Source organism: Lampetra fluviatilis, chromosome 12 (genome assembly GCF_964198595.1).
Source record: "Lampetra fluviatilis chromosome 12, kcLamFluv1.1, whole genome shotgun sequence".
Lineage (NCBI taxonomy): Eukaryota > Metazoa > Chordata > Hyperoartia > Petromyzontiformes > Petromyzontidae > Lampetra > Lampetra fluviatilis.
In genome coordinates this window covers 10,199,686-10,214,338 of record NC_136286.1, presented here as the reverse complement: position 1 = coordinate 10,214,338, position 14,653 = coordinate 10,199,686, and the positions used below count along the sequence as shown (strand labels likewise).

Genomic DNA, 14,653 nt, shown 5'->3' with positions numbered 1-14,653 from the left:
AGCACCCTTCGCCTCGATCTTGACCTTGGACCTACTGTTGTGATTGGCTTTTATTTTGCACGTGGTGATGGGGAGGGATGGATCCCCTCGTCACACTGTCCTGTCCTGGGCCTCTTTGCTCTCCCTGCTGCCTAAGGCCCTCACCCACGGAGTTCGGGCTGCAATCCGATCTCAATGCGCGCGGGATATAAACGGAATATTTATACTGGAGGAATCCGGTGAGCTATAAACCTTTTTCAGATGTCCAGGAGCACAGAGTGGGAGCCCTTTCACAGATGTCCACAGAGCGGGAGGAGCCTTGCACGGCAGCAGTTACATAAGTCCTCGCCATGGTTTAAAAGTGTAGCTGCTCCAAAAATTTTGAAACCATCTGGCGTCTTCTATTGGTATATCCATTTTGCCATCTATGTAAAGTACTCTTTTAAACAGACCCAATTGACATCACACATTTTCAAATGTGAATGTGCTTAATTGTGTTTAAGGTAATACAGGGACTCCTCTATTTACAAAGAGGTAGGTTCCAGAGGTCTATTCGTAAGTCGATTTGTTCGTAAGCTCAACTTGACTCCTGTTGATTGCAAACCCGTTGTATGGCACTAAACACGGGGAATGGTTTTACAAGTTGTATAATCTCCTTTAGATGTAGACGCCACTGGTTCTTCATGTTCTGCAGGTGTAGTTTCCACCTCCGCTATCTATTGCGCGGCAGTTTAACTTACGACTCTGTTCGAACAGGCAACTGGACATACGGACAGGTCCGTATCTCTGAAAGATCGTAAGTCGAATGTTTGTAAGTAGAGGAGTCTCTGTACAGTATTATGAAAATAATTCTTTATTTTGGAAAAGTATGCGCAATTGGTCATTTGTAACGCGATGCTGCTGCTGTTTGCCGGGGGAGTCGCCCTTGAAAAAGATCTGTATAGCTCAATTGGCTTGACTCGGAAACTTAACTTCTAACTTACAATTATTGTGGACAGTACAAACTAAAATGATTCATTGGCTGATGCAATGATATATAAATCTACTCTTCTCTGATAACTATCACATGTAAACAATTACTGTGGAATGATTTGGGTATTTATAAATATTTAACTTCTCATTTTTGTTTGGAGAAGTGGTTAAGAGCGTCTGTGTGCAACTGTTTTGAAGTCGTATGAAGTGGTGCGTGGGGTGCGATGGGTGTGCAAAGCCACGTATGTTGGAACCAGGTGGTTTTTTAACGTTGCTTAACATAACTCCGTAAAAGTAAGAGGCAGTGTTGTTCATTTTGTCAAGAATAACCTTGCAATTTTTTGTTTTTTAAGTAGTAACAAAATATATGATCAGAACTGCAGCAAGAGGCCACGTGTTTGGGAATCATTACATTTCCAATACCTTCAAATTATTTTGCATTGGCACTAAAGGTTGCTGTTAGTGATGCATTGTACATGTCCAGCCCTTTCGTCAAACCACTGCCCATGCGAGTTTTTGGGGTTATTTAACCATAACCTTACAGCGCTGGTCAGTGCGGGCTAAAGGCAAGAAGCAAAGACGTGAGAGCATAGTACATTACAACAATGGATTTTGCTGCCCAGGCCTCTGGTGCCCTCCACATAACTGTACAGTATTGTGCATCGTGGTCACCAATCCATCATTATCCAGGGCTCGTATATGCTCCACTAATAAAAACCCAAAAGTTAATGGAATATATTTTTAATGGGAAAGCTTAACTGGTATTTATTCCCAAAACCAATCATATCTGTCTGGGAACAAAGTCAACACAGCACCATCCAGAAGTAGATAGAGCTTCGTAAAGAGTTTCATCAAGTACAATGTATACACTTGCAGGGCCATACGTGATCGCACGTGTTTTCCTAATCGCTGGTGAACCCTATCTTGATGATTGAGGTCTGGAAATCACGTGATATTTTTCCCTTGCGGTAAAACCACGAAGTAGTACAAATCGGTATCGGCAAAGAGGTTCAAAGCAATTGGGATCACATTACACTCGGCGCCCTTCTGCTGTGTATGTAGTATGCAACATTGTCCAATAGGGACGTTGCACACAACAATTCCACTTGAAGCTTCAACGGAAATAATTTGCGATGCCGATGTTCCGTTGGCAGAGATGCACAGGCACAATGGGCAAAACAAATACACGTACACAATAGGGCACATTCTGCGCCATTTATCTTTGTGCTCTGTGTGTTGAACTTCTTTCGCACCGTTCGTAGCCATCGGTGGCTAATCGCATTCTCTGCAATATTCACGTTTTTGTTTTGTTGCTGCTGCTGCTGCTCAAACGCACCACGGGCAACTGGCTAAACGGGATCATCCGTTTAACAAATCAAAATAAACCTAACACTACGTATTGTTTTCCTTTCAGGGCACAGTTATTGTAAAATGTGTTGAGCTATCACTTTAAGCGCGTGATACTGATGATTACACGCTAAACTGCCTGCTGAGTGTTGAAGGCAATGGTAAAGCAACTCAAATGTCCTCTCGTTTCTGCTCAAGAACCTGTGTTACGGGGTGAGAGGGTGGGTTTGGTTATGATGGAGGGACCTTCAGCCATAGATATTCTGCCCTTGGACAGATAAATGAGAAATTGTGAGTGTAAATATTTTTAATAGATCATTTATAAATAATCGTATTTCTGTGCTGCACCGTTGCTCGATTTTTTTCAGCAAGAGGCAAGGCCGTAGCCATTGAGTCAACATTGGGAGGGACCAAATCTTCCAGGTGGTATGGGGGTCACCCCCAGAAAAAAAATCTTAATTTTAAAACATTTCCTGCCTAAAATATTAAAAAATTCACTAACACATGGGATGGACTTTTTATTTATTTTTGACAATGCCTCATAGTGTATTGTATTACATTGTATTCTTAGGTTTTTTCGGTAAAGTCACGTAGGTAAAACATCAAAATTAATGAAAATAAAATAAAACAAAAATCACGACGTTTCGGAGGCAACACAAGTCTCCGTCATCAGGTGGGACCGTCACAGCCAGATTAGCTGCATCAAGTGAGGCAATGATGAGCTCCCCCCCCTCTCCTCCCCCCTCCAACTTGCTTATAAGGGATTACATCTTGAATCATTGCCTCACTTGATGCAGCTAATCTGGCTGTGACGGTCCCACCTGATGACGGAGACTTGTGTTGCCTCCGAAACGTCGTGATTTTTGTTTTATTTTATTTTCATTAATTTTGATGTTTTACCTACGTGACTTTACCGAAAAAACCTAAGAATATGATTCCTTGCAGTCACGAAAGCTTCAAATCTAGAATGTATTACATTGCTTTTTTACCTTTTCTTGTTTCATTGTATGTAATGGCAGAGATTAGGGATTAATAAAGTACAACCACAATCATATTAACAGAAATCTATGCATTGTTATATGAAGACAAGTCCAGATATTGTGGCCAAGGTTTAGCAAATTGTTGTTTTTATTTACATAGCATTGCAATGATTAAAAAAATATTAATTTTTATAGCAATATATTGGGGGGGGGCATTTTGAGCATATCTGTATGTGTCCCCCCCAATGTATTATAATTACGGCCGTGGCAAGAGGTAACCCGATCGAGTTGCTGTGGTAGGTGATGTGCAGGTTTGGCGTGGTTAGGTCAGTCTTGGACAAGGTTGTGTGGTATACAGCAGTGTGTGATCGTACAGTGACATAGGGCTGGTAATATACCGAAAATGAAGTTAATGATGTATTTGACAATGCACGTATAAGGCAAGGATATGTCTGCACTTGAACTCGAGCACATGGCTTATGAAATGAGCGAATTTAAAGATATGCATGTAAAAAAACAAATATTGTTACTGTTGTGGATACCGGTTTTAAAGCGGTTCAGATTTTTGCCGAGTTCAACAAATGTTGCCGTCGACGTAATTGTAAGTCAAGATCCACGTAACCTACAACGTGTTGTTGTTATGTGGCCATACAGAGGTGTGGGGGATTCCCCATCACCCAGAATGTGTCGGTGAAGAGTGACTTTTTAACTCGGCTCGTTAAAACTAAAACCGGTAACCGCTTTGAGAACATACGTGACCCATTTAAAACGATACTAGAGCGTCGTTAAAGACGCCGGACGCGTTTTCAGTCACATTCGTGCTGTTACGGATGGCTCAACCGTTGGAGCAACTTCCGCCCATGAACTGGCCCACCCAACTTATTGGTTCTTTCGGTAAAGTCACGTAGAAGGGGAATAATAAAATAAAACATAATAAAATACAATTCTCACGACGTTTCGGCCACAACGCAAGCAGCCGTCCTCAGGTGAAGAACAGGTCTGTCGGAAAGACAGCGTCTGAATGACGCTGTCACCTGAGGACGGCTGCTTGCGTTGTTGCCGAAACGTCGTGAAAATTTTACTTTATTATGTTTTATTTTAATTATTTTATTTTTTCCCTTCTATGTGACTTTACCGAAAGAACCAAGAAGATGAATCCCTGCAGTCACGAAAGCGTTAAATCGAAATTGGCCCACCCAAGTTTGAGTCCTGGCCCTGGCTGAACGTGGCGAAGTTGATAGTGGGAGATGCGACCCCGTGGGCTTCTCACGTTTCACCAAAATCGGCATGGCCATCGTGGTCGAACAAGCCCCGAAGGCTGGGGAATGGGAAGCCTTCACATCCTAGAAGTGACTGACAGTCGCTGTACATTGTTATATAAAAGCCCCATAACAAGATCATTGGAATGTTTTCTCATTCACCAAGTTCCAAAACTGGCGTCGGACGGCCCTGAACACACTGCCAAATTCGTGTCTACAAGGTAAAGTACATTTTATATTTGAGCTGTACGTTATCCAAATTAATGAATTTACGACGAGCCACTGTAATGGACCTCTGTCACAAATAGCTTTGCAGCTCACCGGATTCATCCAGTATTCTATGTCTGAGACGTCTTTCGCAATCACCCGGCAGTAAACACCACTCGCTCTATCGACCCCATTGCGTGACCACCGTCGGCTGTTAATGGCGAACCAATTAACGGAGCGTAAAAGAGCAACGGGGGGACACCGCCTTGACCTCACTCACACCCCCTCCCTCCACTCCCCACTTCTCTCACGCATGAGATAACCGGGGCTGTGTGCGTAGAAACTGAGGCTGGAGGGGGAGTGGTGGCAGAGAAGAGGTAAAATCTGCAGCGCACGGAAAATGAACAAAGCCACCAATCACCACCAGTGCCCTCCCACCCGCTCCAACTCACTTCTGGCCATGTGTTCCGAGCCACGTACAAGCAAATGACGTCAGCCCTTTAAAGGGGGAGGGGCTTACAGCAGGGAGGAGGCGTGGTGGTGTTCAAAGAGGGCGGGGTTTAATGGGGGGGCGGGGCCTCATGAAGACTTCCGGTGGCGAGAGCGTTCGCTGATTGGCCCACACGTGTGAATGAGAATGCATTGGACACGAGGAATCGGAAGAGCTGTAAAGCTCTTTCTCACGGACGTCCAGTCGGGCGGATAAGAACGTTACGACAACAAACAGTACAAAAAAACATTATAGGAGTGCAAAGTACAAGAAATGTAAATAAATCACCCAAACACTGACAAATACAACACTCAACTATCCCCCAATGCTACGAGACGAAGCCCACTGAGGTGTTAACTTATTTTTCAGAAGCGACCTGGCCACAAATGATAGCTCAACAAAGTGGCCCCATCATTCGGAGAAGATAACAACAGGTAGAGACTCAACGCGTTCGTCAAGAACGCGCTGCCTGGCCTTTTAAAGAGAGAGACGGGAATTAAAAACACAATTGGACGTTTCGGGCAATGACCCTCATCGCAGAGAGATAGAGCGGATAATAAGAGTTTGGAGACTGCACATTTTACACCATGGGTCCTGATAAGAATGACATTTCAGAAATGTTTCCTGATGGAACAGTTTTTTATATTTTTTAACCGGTACATGAATAGTTACCTAAAAGTCGATACAGTGCTGTTTACCGGTGCAGTGTTGTGGGACCCTTTAACACGTTCTGGGGGGAGGGGGGAGGATGGAGAGGGGGGGGAGGAGAGGGGGGAGGAAGGGGAGGGGGGAGGAAGGGGAGGAGGGGAGGGAGGAGAGGGGGGAGGGGAGGAGAGGGGGGAGGGAGGGGAGGGAGGGAGGAGAGGGGGGAGGGAGGGGAGGGGGAGGGAGGGAGGAGAGGGGGGAGGAAGGGGAGGGGGGTAGGAGGAGAGGGGGGATGGGGGAGGAAAGAGAGGGGTGAGGAAGGAGAGGGGGAGGAAGGAGAGGGGGGGAGGAAGGAGAGGGGGGAGGGAGGGGAGGGGGAGGAAGGAGAGGGGGGGAGGAAGGAGAGGGGGGGAGGAAGGAGAGGGGGGAGGGAGGGGAGGGGGAGGAAGGAGAGGGGGGAGGGAGGGGGAGGGGGGAGGAGAGGAGAGGGGGAGGGGAGGGGGGAGGGAGGAGAGGGGGGATGGGGGAGCAAGGAGAGGGGTGAGGAAGGAGAGGGGGAGGAAGGCGAGGGGGAGGGAGGAGAGGGGGGGGGCGAGGGGAGGGGAGGGATGGGAAGTCGGTGATGGAGGGAGGGGAGGGAGGGCTCGTAGTGGGCGTGTCTACCCGCGTGATGGGCGTGGCTTGAGCTGTCGTCACTTTGCGTGTGGAAGAGGCAACCAAGCGCCGCGCGACACGCGTCTGGACTTGACTCGCGCTTGCAGTTGCCACCTTGATGACAATCGCTGGGGGAAGCAGCAACAACAACAGCAGCAGCAGTCGCAAGCAACAACAGCGGCAGCAACAGTAGCAAGCAACAACAGCGGCTAACGTTAGAGGGGTGTGGCTGGGATGAGTTGCGGTTCGGGTCCTCCGTTTTGATTTTGCTGGGAGGGGGAGGCGAGAATTCTTGAGTTGTTTATGAAGTTGAAACCCAGTTTTGTTTCAAGTGGTGGCGGTAGTGCAGTTTAGTGGGTAACAGGCGATGGTGGTGCAGTTAAGTGGTGGAAAGTTGTGGATATTAAGTGCTCTGTGAGCCATTTCGTAGCTGCAGGTGGTTGTGGTGGAACACGTGTGTTAGTGAAGCACTGTTAGATGATGGTCGGTGTAACTGGCGTTGTGTGTCGCCTTTGCTTTGTGATTGCGTATCGTGGCTTGTAGTGGGATTGTACACTCGGTTTGGAATGGCACAGTAATTATCGATTCGTCTTTGCACTTCGTGTGTGTTGTTGATTGTAATAGGTGGCATCGTGTGTGAATTGGCTTGAGCACATGCACATCACTTGTGGTTGCCCTTGTTTGGAGGCGTTTACGGATAGTGTTGGTAGCTGGTTAAGAGTTGATCATCGTTGTTTGTAGTGAAAATTGGTGCTTTAAAAAAAAAAATCTGCCATTGGTGCTTTCACGTTTTGATAGGTGCTATAGTTAGCGGTGCTTGTGGAGTGCCACCACCATCCGCCTCGTTTCACCCCCCTTGTTATGAGCAAGTGAATAATTGCTCATGGGAGCCCTGTGTACATGGGCCCTGTGTGTATGGGCCCTATCGCTGCTGCTGCTGCCACCGCTGGTATTTGGCTATGCACCGGACCAAGATCTGGGGCCAGGACCGACTGACTCGGGCCGTGGTGGAGTTGGGATCCTCGCTGGGGGCAAGACGCCGAGCTCCAGGTCAGTCGAGGTCGTCTCTCTCTTCTCCTTTCTCTCGAGAGAGAGTTAATTTGGGGGGGAAGACCACCGACCATCATTGTTCGGAACGCCGTCGTCTGCACGCACACCGCAACGCAGTTTCGTTAACCGTACAACGAAACGCGAACATTTAACATTCGCTCGTTCGCGTACTCATTAATACAGAAATGTGACCAGACTTTAAAAATATAGATACCGTGCCCCGTGTGTGTTTATTATCCACGTGTATTATTTATTATAACACGCGGTTGAGCCATGCGAGCGAGTTGAGCGAATGTAATGGGACCCTGGGGGGGTGGGGGTGACCCCGTGAATTATCCGCGGTTCTAATCCAACAGCTCTCCCTGTACAAGTGTTGGCAGATCACAGATTTGTGAAACGAGCAAAACTTCACGATTGCAAATACCTTTTTTTCAATATATAAGGAGTGAGCAGTAAGTTGGATCTTCGCGCCTGATGCCACCCGGCGTTTTTCCAAAGACAACGGGGACAGGCACTCTGTAACAACTAAAACATGAAGAAAAACTATTTGGCCAGACATACACAATTGAGGAACTTTCAAACGTCTTTGAATGTACCCTGAAGATAATTGTTGAAGACACGCACTGTGGTAATACTGTATTAGTCGGTGTATACCACGATCTCGGAGTAAGGCGAGATAATTCAAAAGGGAATGAAAATGTTTAACTAGTTAACTATTTTTTTTAAATGTTCCCGTTTATAAAAGTTCATTTTATGACGTTAAAGACTTAGTTACTGTACTCAAGTGTCTTGTGCAACACTATAACCACACACACTGTTATTTTCTGGTGTTAGGCCTTGTTTACAAAATGAGATGTTATTCCATTGGATTCCCCCACCTGGTTTAAATAACGCTAGTAACCCCGAATACTGTGTAGGGTACAGTATTAGTCATGCAATGTGCAGTAATTTAATCAAACTGTAAGGCCATGTGCACAGTCACATGGCCTTGTGGTGTTGGGGTTGGCACATGTTTTCTTACACTTTGGCACAGCGCAGCATAGAGTCTGTGTGCGCACTATCGAATGTAACATGGTACTTATTGTTGCATTTGCCAAGTGGGGTTAAACATTGTGCTGATGTTTGTGCTTGTTAAATCTGATGTTAAACTAGCTGCATAACATGAACCTCCCAATGGGATGCACACGCAAATCCTCCTGTTGTTTGTACATTACCTTTCAATTTACTTTTGGGAGGGTGATTGTTACATTCTTATGTTCAGCTCCCTGTGCATTACATGCCTGCAGTGGAAATTGACAAGTGGTTTCGACTCTATGAGCATTATTTTCCAGAGCTTATGTAAAAAAAAACAGATTAATTTTTGGTCAATCACATACCGTACTTGGGGTGCATTTTGTCTGTTAGCTGCCCTTTCCAGATCACACTTCTTGAGTTTTCAATTCATGTAGTACAGTAATTGGAGTGGATGTTGCTACTTTAGAAGTCTTACAGGGTTATGGATAAGATTGGGGGTTTGGTTTGGGTTGTTAAATATAGAATAGTATTTTGACTTAACTTTCGTGGCTGCCTTAACTTAACCTGAGTGAGCGTACCGGCAGTCTATAATGTAGACTTATTCTTGGTTCTTTCGGGAATAAAATACAATAAATATATAAAACAGAAAGAACCAAGAATAAGTCTATATTATAGACTGGCAGTATGCTCACTCAGGTTTAGAACCAGGCTACAGTCTACATTATAGACTGCCAGTACACTCACCCAGCTTAACCATTGTTACAGTCTACATTACAGACTGCCAGTACACTCACCAAACTTAATAACCAGTCTACATTATCCACTGCCGTAGTACACTCCGATTAAGAACCAGGCTACAGTCTACATTAGTGGGTTTTAAAAAAAAAGTAGATATTTGTATGCACTTTATTTAATAATGTTTATACCTACGTGACTTTACCGAAAGAACCAAAGAATATATAATAGTAATCATACTTTAATGCTGTATAAACTAAGTAAACCTTCGCCGAGTCTCAATACTTTTTTTCTAGGATGGCAATACACTAGAATGAACGTTCAATTAATATTTTGTATCTGAGATGAAACTGAAATATACTTTGGGATAACACTCCGAGTTCTGCACAGATTGATTAGAGCTCGCAACCCAAACCTAGAACACCTGGTGCAGTATTTCCAAGCAGTTTCCCATGAAAGTATTAACCAGGCTCAACTCTGCATAGCTTCTTAAAGACCACAAAGATCAGGCCCAAGTCGGGTGATTAAGATAAAATATATTAGATTTGTGAGTATTCATAACTCAAGATCATCACTTATTAATCAGCATTACACATGTGGTTATCACAGAGTGAACATGATTCGGCTCATGTTTGAGACATTTCTGCTATGAAGAAGAGCCTTTTGTGAAGAAACTCGTATTTATTTTAGAACTGTTCTTGACGAATGTGCTCAAGATTGTTAATTGTGCTTGTGCACCACTGCCAATGCAGGGTCACCAAATAATTAGTTTTGCATCGCTACAAGTGAAATTGAATCGTGTCTCAGCTAAACCCCCAAAAAAACAAATTGTGATATTTTATAAGGCCTGACGGCTTGACATTGACTAAGTGCATATTGACACATGACTAGATGTGCACTTTTAACAAGCATTGTCTATTTAAAATCTGCCGTTCTTAATAACAAACAAAACCCAGTTATGTTTAAAGAAAATTACAGCATCTGAAAAGTCAGAAGTTACAGTTTTTGTTTGCATTTAATTCAGGATCTACGTGTGGGTGATGTTTGTCTTTTCGGACATACGATTGGTTTAATTTAGTTTGAAGAAAAAAAGAAAACCCCATCGCTTTTTTCCAGGCATGCTTGTATTATTGACATTTTGAGTAACTTGTATCCATCCCGTGATATTTGGCTAACTGACACGTGATCACTGACGACATTGGTGTTGCTCTGTCTAAAATAAATCACAGATTAAAGTGATGATTATTACGTTTAGTATTCCACTTTATTGAATTTGCTCTCACTTTCATAGTTTTTAAAATAGAGCCATTGATGCAGTGGTGTCTCGTATTTATTCTAACCTGTTCAGCCTCATCAAGTGACCCACTCGTCCATTAACCCACACGTTACAGCGCATGTAAGCCGAGTATAGTGTGTAAATGTGTGTTCTCCTGGGTTAGGCCACAGTCTTGACTTGAAGATGCTTGGGCATTGTCCTTCCAAATATGAATGTATTTCTTTGGGGAACGGTGACAGTGGTTTTGCGCAAATCCCTTGGAACCCAGTGACCTCGGTTCGATTCCTGGCCACGGATAACATCGGTGGCGAGTTATCAGATAGCGGAACCAGGCTTGAACCTCCCCTTCACCAACCCTCACTACCAGCATGGTGAAGTATCGTCACACAGCCCCCATGGGGAGACTTGTGTTCAGGATTGGTTATGACAAAGGGCTAAAGGTTTTTTGTATTGTCGACTGTCAGTTTTACACCCAGAGATGTTTGTTTTAGCTCAAGTTCCTTTCCTTCCAACTAGTATGTCCGTAAAAAACGTTTGTCTACCTGCTGCATTTCAGCAATTTTTATGATGATATGCCTTGTTAAAAATTCCTGGCAGTATTTCATAAGTTGTTCGTAGTTTTAGACAACTGGCTTATGCTTTGTTTGACTCTCCCGTGCTGTTGACGAGTACAGTGTCAACATGCGTCACTGTTTGCGTGGTTCCTGTAAGAAAGGGGGACGTGTCGCTTCGGGGTTAAGAAGCATGGCTTATTGTGTCATGTCTCAAACGTATTCTGGAATGAAACCGTAAATACCATGGACTCTGGAAAGAAGAAAACAACTTGAAGTGAAAGAAGATGAACTAAATGCTGAGCATATTCTTTGGCTCTTTCGGTAAAGTCACGTAGATAGTTTCAAATTAATAAAATAAACAAACTACGACGTTTCGATCACAACACAAGCGATCGTCATCAGGAGGAAAAAAGACCAATCGCTTGTGTTGTGATCGAAACGTCGTAGTTTTTGTTTATTTTATTAGTTGGAACCTATCTACGTGACTTTACCGAAAGACCAAAGAATATGAATTCCTGCAGTCACGAAAGCTTTAAGTCAAGATTGTACATGTTGAGCAGCTTTGTTTAAAAAAAAACCTAAATTCAGTCTAAAGAGATGTTTGGTGAACATAAGGTGTCTAAAATATGTCTGCTTCTCATACAGAAATTAAAATGGTTAAAAAATAACACGGCATTACTGCCGATTGAATGTTTCACTATACAATTTTGTAGTTGCCATAAATTGGCTTTCCTTTTTTTTACATGTAAAATATTTACATCTTTTGTGGGTCCAAACTATGGAACGATTATCCCATCTGTTTTATTTACTTACAAGATCGAAATGTTTTTGTGTTATCCACTTGGCCTTTCATTCATGTCATGTTCTGCTGATATTGTGTATTTCCGATAAGGCATTTTCTTTCACCTGATGACTTGGCTCCATTAATTTGGATTTGACTTTTGTATGAAATAAATCAAAGTAACCTTGTCCAATATCACTGACAATGTCATCAGCCATGACAAATCCACTGTTAGATGAAAGCCTTTTCTATGCTATAGCCATCTCTCACAGTCATGTGATCTATTCCATGGGTGGACCTATCGTGTACACACATCTCATATTCCTACTGCTGTAGACATGTTCAAATATATCTGGCCATTTGCTTCAAAAGTCGAGAAACAACAGTTGTGACTGGGGTGCCACGGTGGCGAGATGTTAACTACCTCGCTTGGTATACAGAAGGTCGTTGGTTCAATTCTGACCCTGATGCCCGTATATTTGGAGTTTACATGTTCTCGCGTGGATTTTTCTCCGTGGCCTCCGGTTTTTCAATCCACATTTAGAAACATGCGTTTAGAGAATTTGGCTGCTATACATTTCCACGTGATAAGACACTATATATACTAGGATAAGCAATACACCAACAAGCGCTATGAACAAAAATCTGCTTTCCAATGCAATGTGTTTTACAAATTGAAATGGTGCATGTTGGAAAACTATAGTCACACTCAATACTGATTTTATTGAAATAAGTTTGTCATTCCGCTTAACGCGAGAACCTAAAATTCCTGTGTTGGCAGCCTTAAGGCAAGCAAAAAAGTCTCCTTTCCAGCATGCAATATATATATATTTTTTGGAGAAAATTTGACCCGCACTTTTAATTATTTTAACAGAAATAAATAGCAACTGTATGACTGACTACAACCTCAATTCCATCTGCAAGTCGCAAAGCAATATACAGCGCACGATGCATGTAGAAAATACCCGACTAAAATGATAGGGGGAATACATCTTATTTCAAAGCCTCTACATGTCTGCCACCAATCTCAATATTCCTATTTAATATTTTACAACACTCTTCCTCTAGGATATGAAGCCATCCATCCATTGCCTTCACAATATTCAAGCACCAATTGAGAAGAAAATAAGAGGGCCCTTGTAAATCAGTAGGGTGTCTAGATATGCAATGTCTTGAGTGACTTCACAGAGATTGTGCAACAGTGCATGTTTGAATGAGTTGAAGAGAGAGTGGGGCTTACGTGCCACTCATCCATCATCTATATATTCCAGGGAATAATTGACAACTGTAGGCACGGCTGTGGCAGTGAGAGTGCCAAATGTGCCACCGAGGCTAGTGTAACAATACGATTGTTTTGCCGTTGTTGGACACGCAAAAGCATTTTGCCTCTGCATGTCTTTACATGGAAACATTAAAACTCGGAACCTCCTTGTGAGAAGTTTGCTGAAGTTAAGGCATGTACACGAACAGACATTTTAACCATTTGGTCAATCCACAGCCGGATGAGGGCTTTCCCACAGCATGCGGGTGATGTTTTTTTACAACACTTAACTACGCTTATCAGTGTAGGTTAGGGACGGCGTGGAGAATAGATGTGGGGACATAGAAGTACAGTACAAGAGTGGACTTTTCCACAGTGCCCCGTTGCTGCCTGCAATCTAGCCCGGCACCAACACGTGTAAATAAAAGCAGCAAAAAGTTCTGTGCTCCTGGACACGGCGATGGCGGTCGATGGCGGCGGCGGTTAACCTGTTGTATGCTGTGGGGCTTCGCAGCTCGTTGGTGATCATCAGCACACTGGACGGGCAGCTGACGGCGCTGGATGCGGAGAGTGGCGGTGCGCTGCGCTGGCGTCTCGATGCCGGTGCCGGCTCCTTGCTCGCATCGAGCATCAGCACCAACCAGGTGAGAGTGCGATCGCGAGCCCTTGATGAGAACGCATACGCTCTTAATTGTACACGGCCTTTTCGTTTGTCCGCTGCTGGATTAGGGGCTCCCCACGTGAAACGTGCGTTTTAGATTATGTAGATTATTTGGCTGCTGTAGATGTCCACGTGATAAGCCACTTTATTGAGATATTATTTGTGACCAGGTTGCTTCTGAAACCGAAGCTAATAGCTCAGTGGGTTTTATCTGGTAAAATAAAAATAAATTTTTCGTGATTTGCTTACCTTTCTTATACGTTGCACCTCTATGGTGTGTTTGTATAGTTTGTTGTAACTTTCTGACCCGCCTCTACTGGACATCTGTGTAAAAGAGCTTCATAGCTCAGCGGATTCCTCCAGTATAAATAGAGATTCTGATTCTGTCTCGCTGAGGTTATTTATCCATACTTAATGTTGGGGGGAACATGACAGTTGGGAGCATGGTTGAGCACAACAATAGATTTTTCTGCACTGCCTTCTGCTGGCAGCGTAGATTCGGAACAATCAATGACTCTTGTTTTGTGCACATTCCAAGCTCGGCTGCTTAGCTTTTGAGATTTGTTGATATCGGGCACATTGTTTGGTCATAATCCATAGCTTATATATTTACAATATATTGCAGCTCACTTTGGATTCATAGACATTATAAATATAGTTTGAGCTCAAAGTGCCGTAAAAACGGCACATACCGAGGCACCGATTGATTTGTCAACAGAAATTGATTATTATGCTCGGGACACACTCAGAATGGATAAGTTACGATTTATGCAAATGATATGCTCAGG

General features: G+C 43.8%; 1 protein-coding gene across 3 annotated transcripts in view; it reads left to right on the top strand.

The window, feature by feature from the left end:
• Positions 1-6,539: 6,539 nt before the first annotated feature.
• EIF2AK3 (eukaryotic translation initiation factor 2 alpha kinase 3) overlaps positions 6,540-14,653 on the top strand; it is a 32,438-nt gene continuing 24,324 nt past the window's right edge. For all 3 annotated transcript variants that reach the window (XM_078861604.1, XM_078861605.1, XM_078861603.1), the window contains exons 1-2: positions 6,540-7,583; positions 13,719-13,848. In XM_078861604.1, the coding sequence (XP_078717730.1) occupies positions 7,417-7,583; positions 13,719-13,848 (297 nt within the window). In that variant the 5' untranslated portion in view covers positions 6,540-7,416. The remainder of the gene's footprint in view (positions 7,584-13,718; positions 13,849-14,653) is intronic.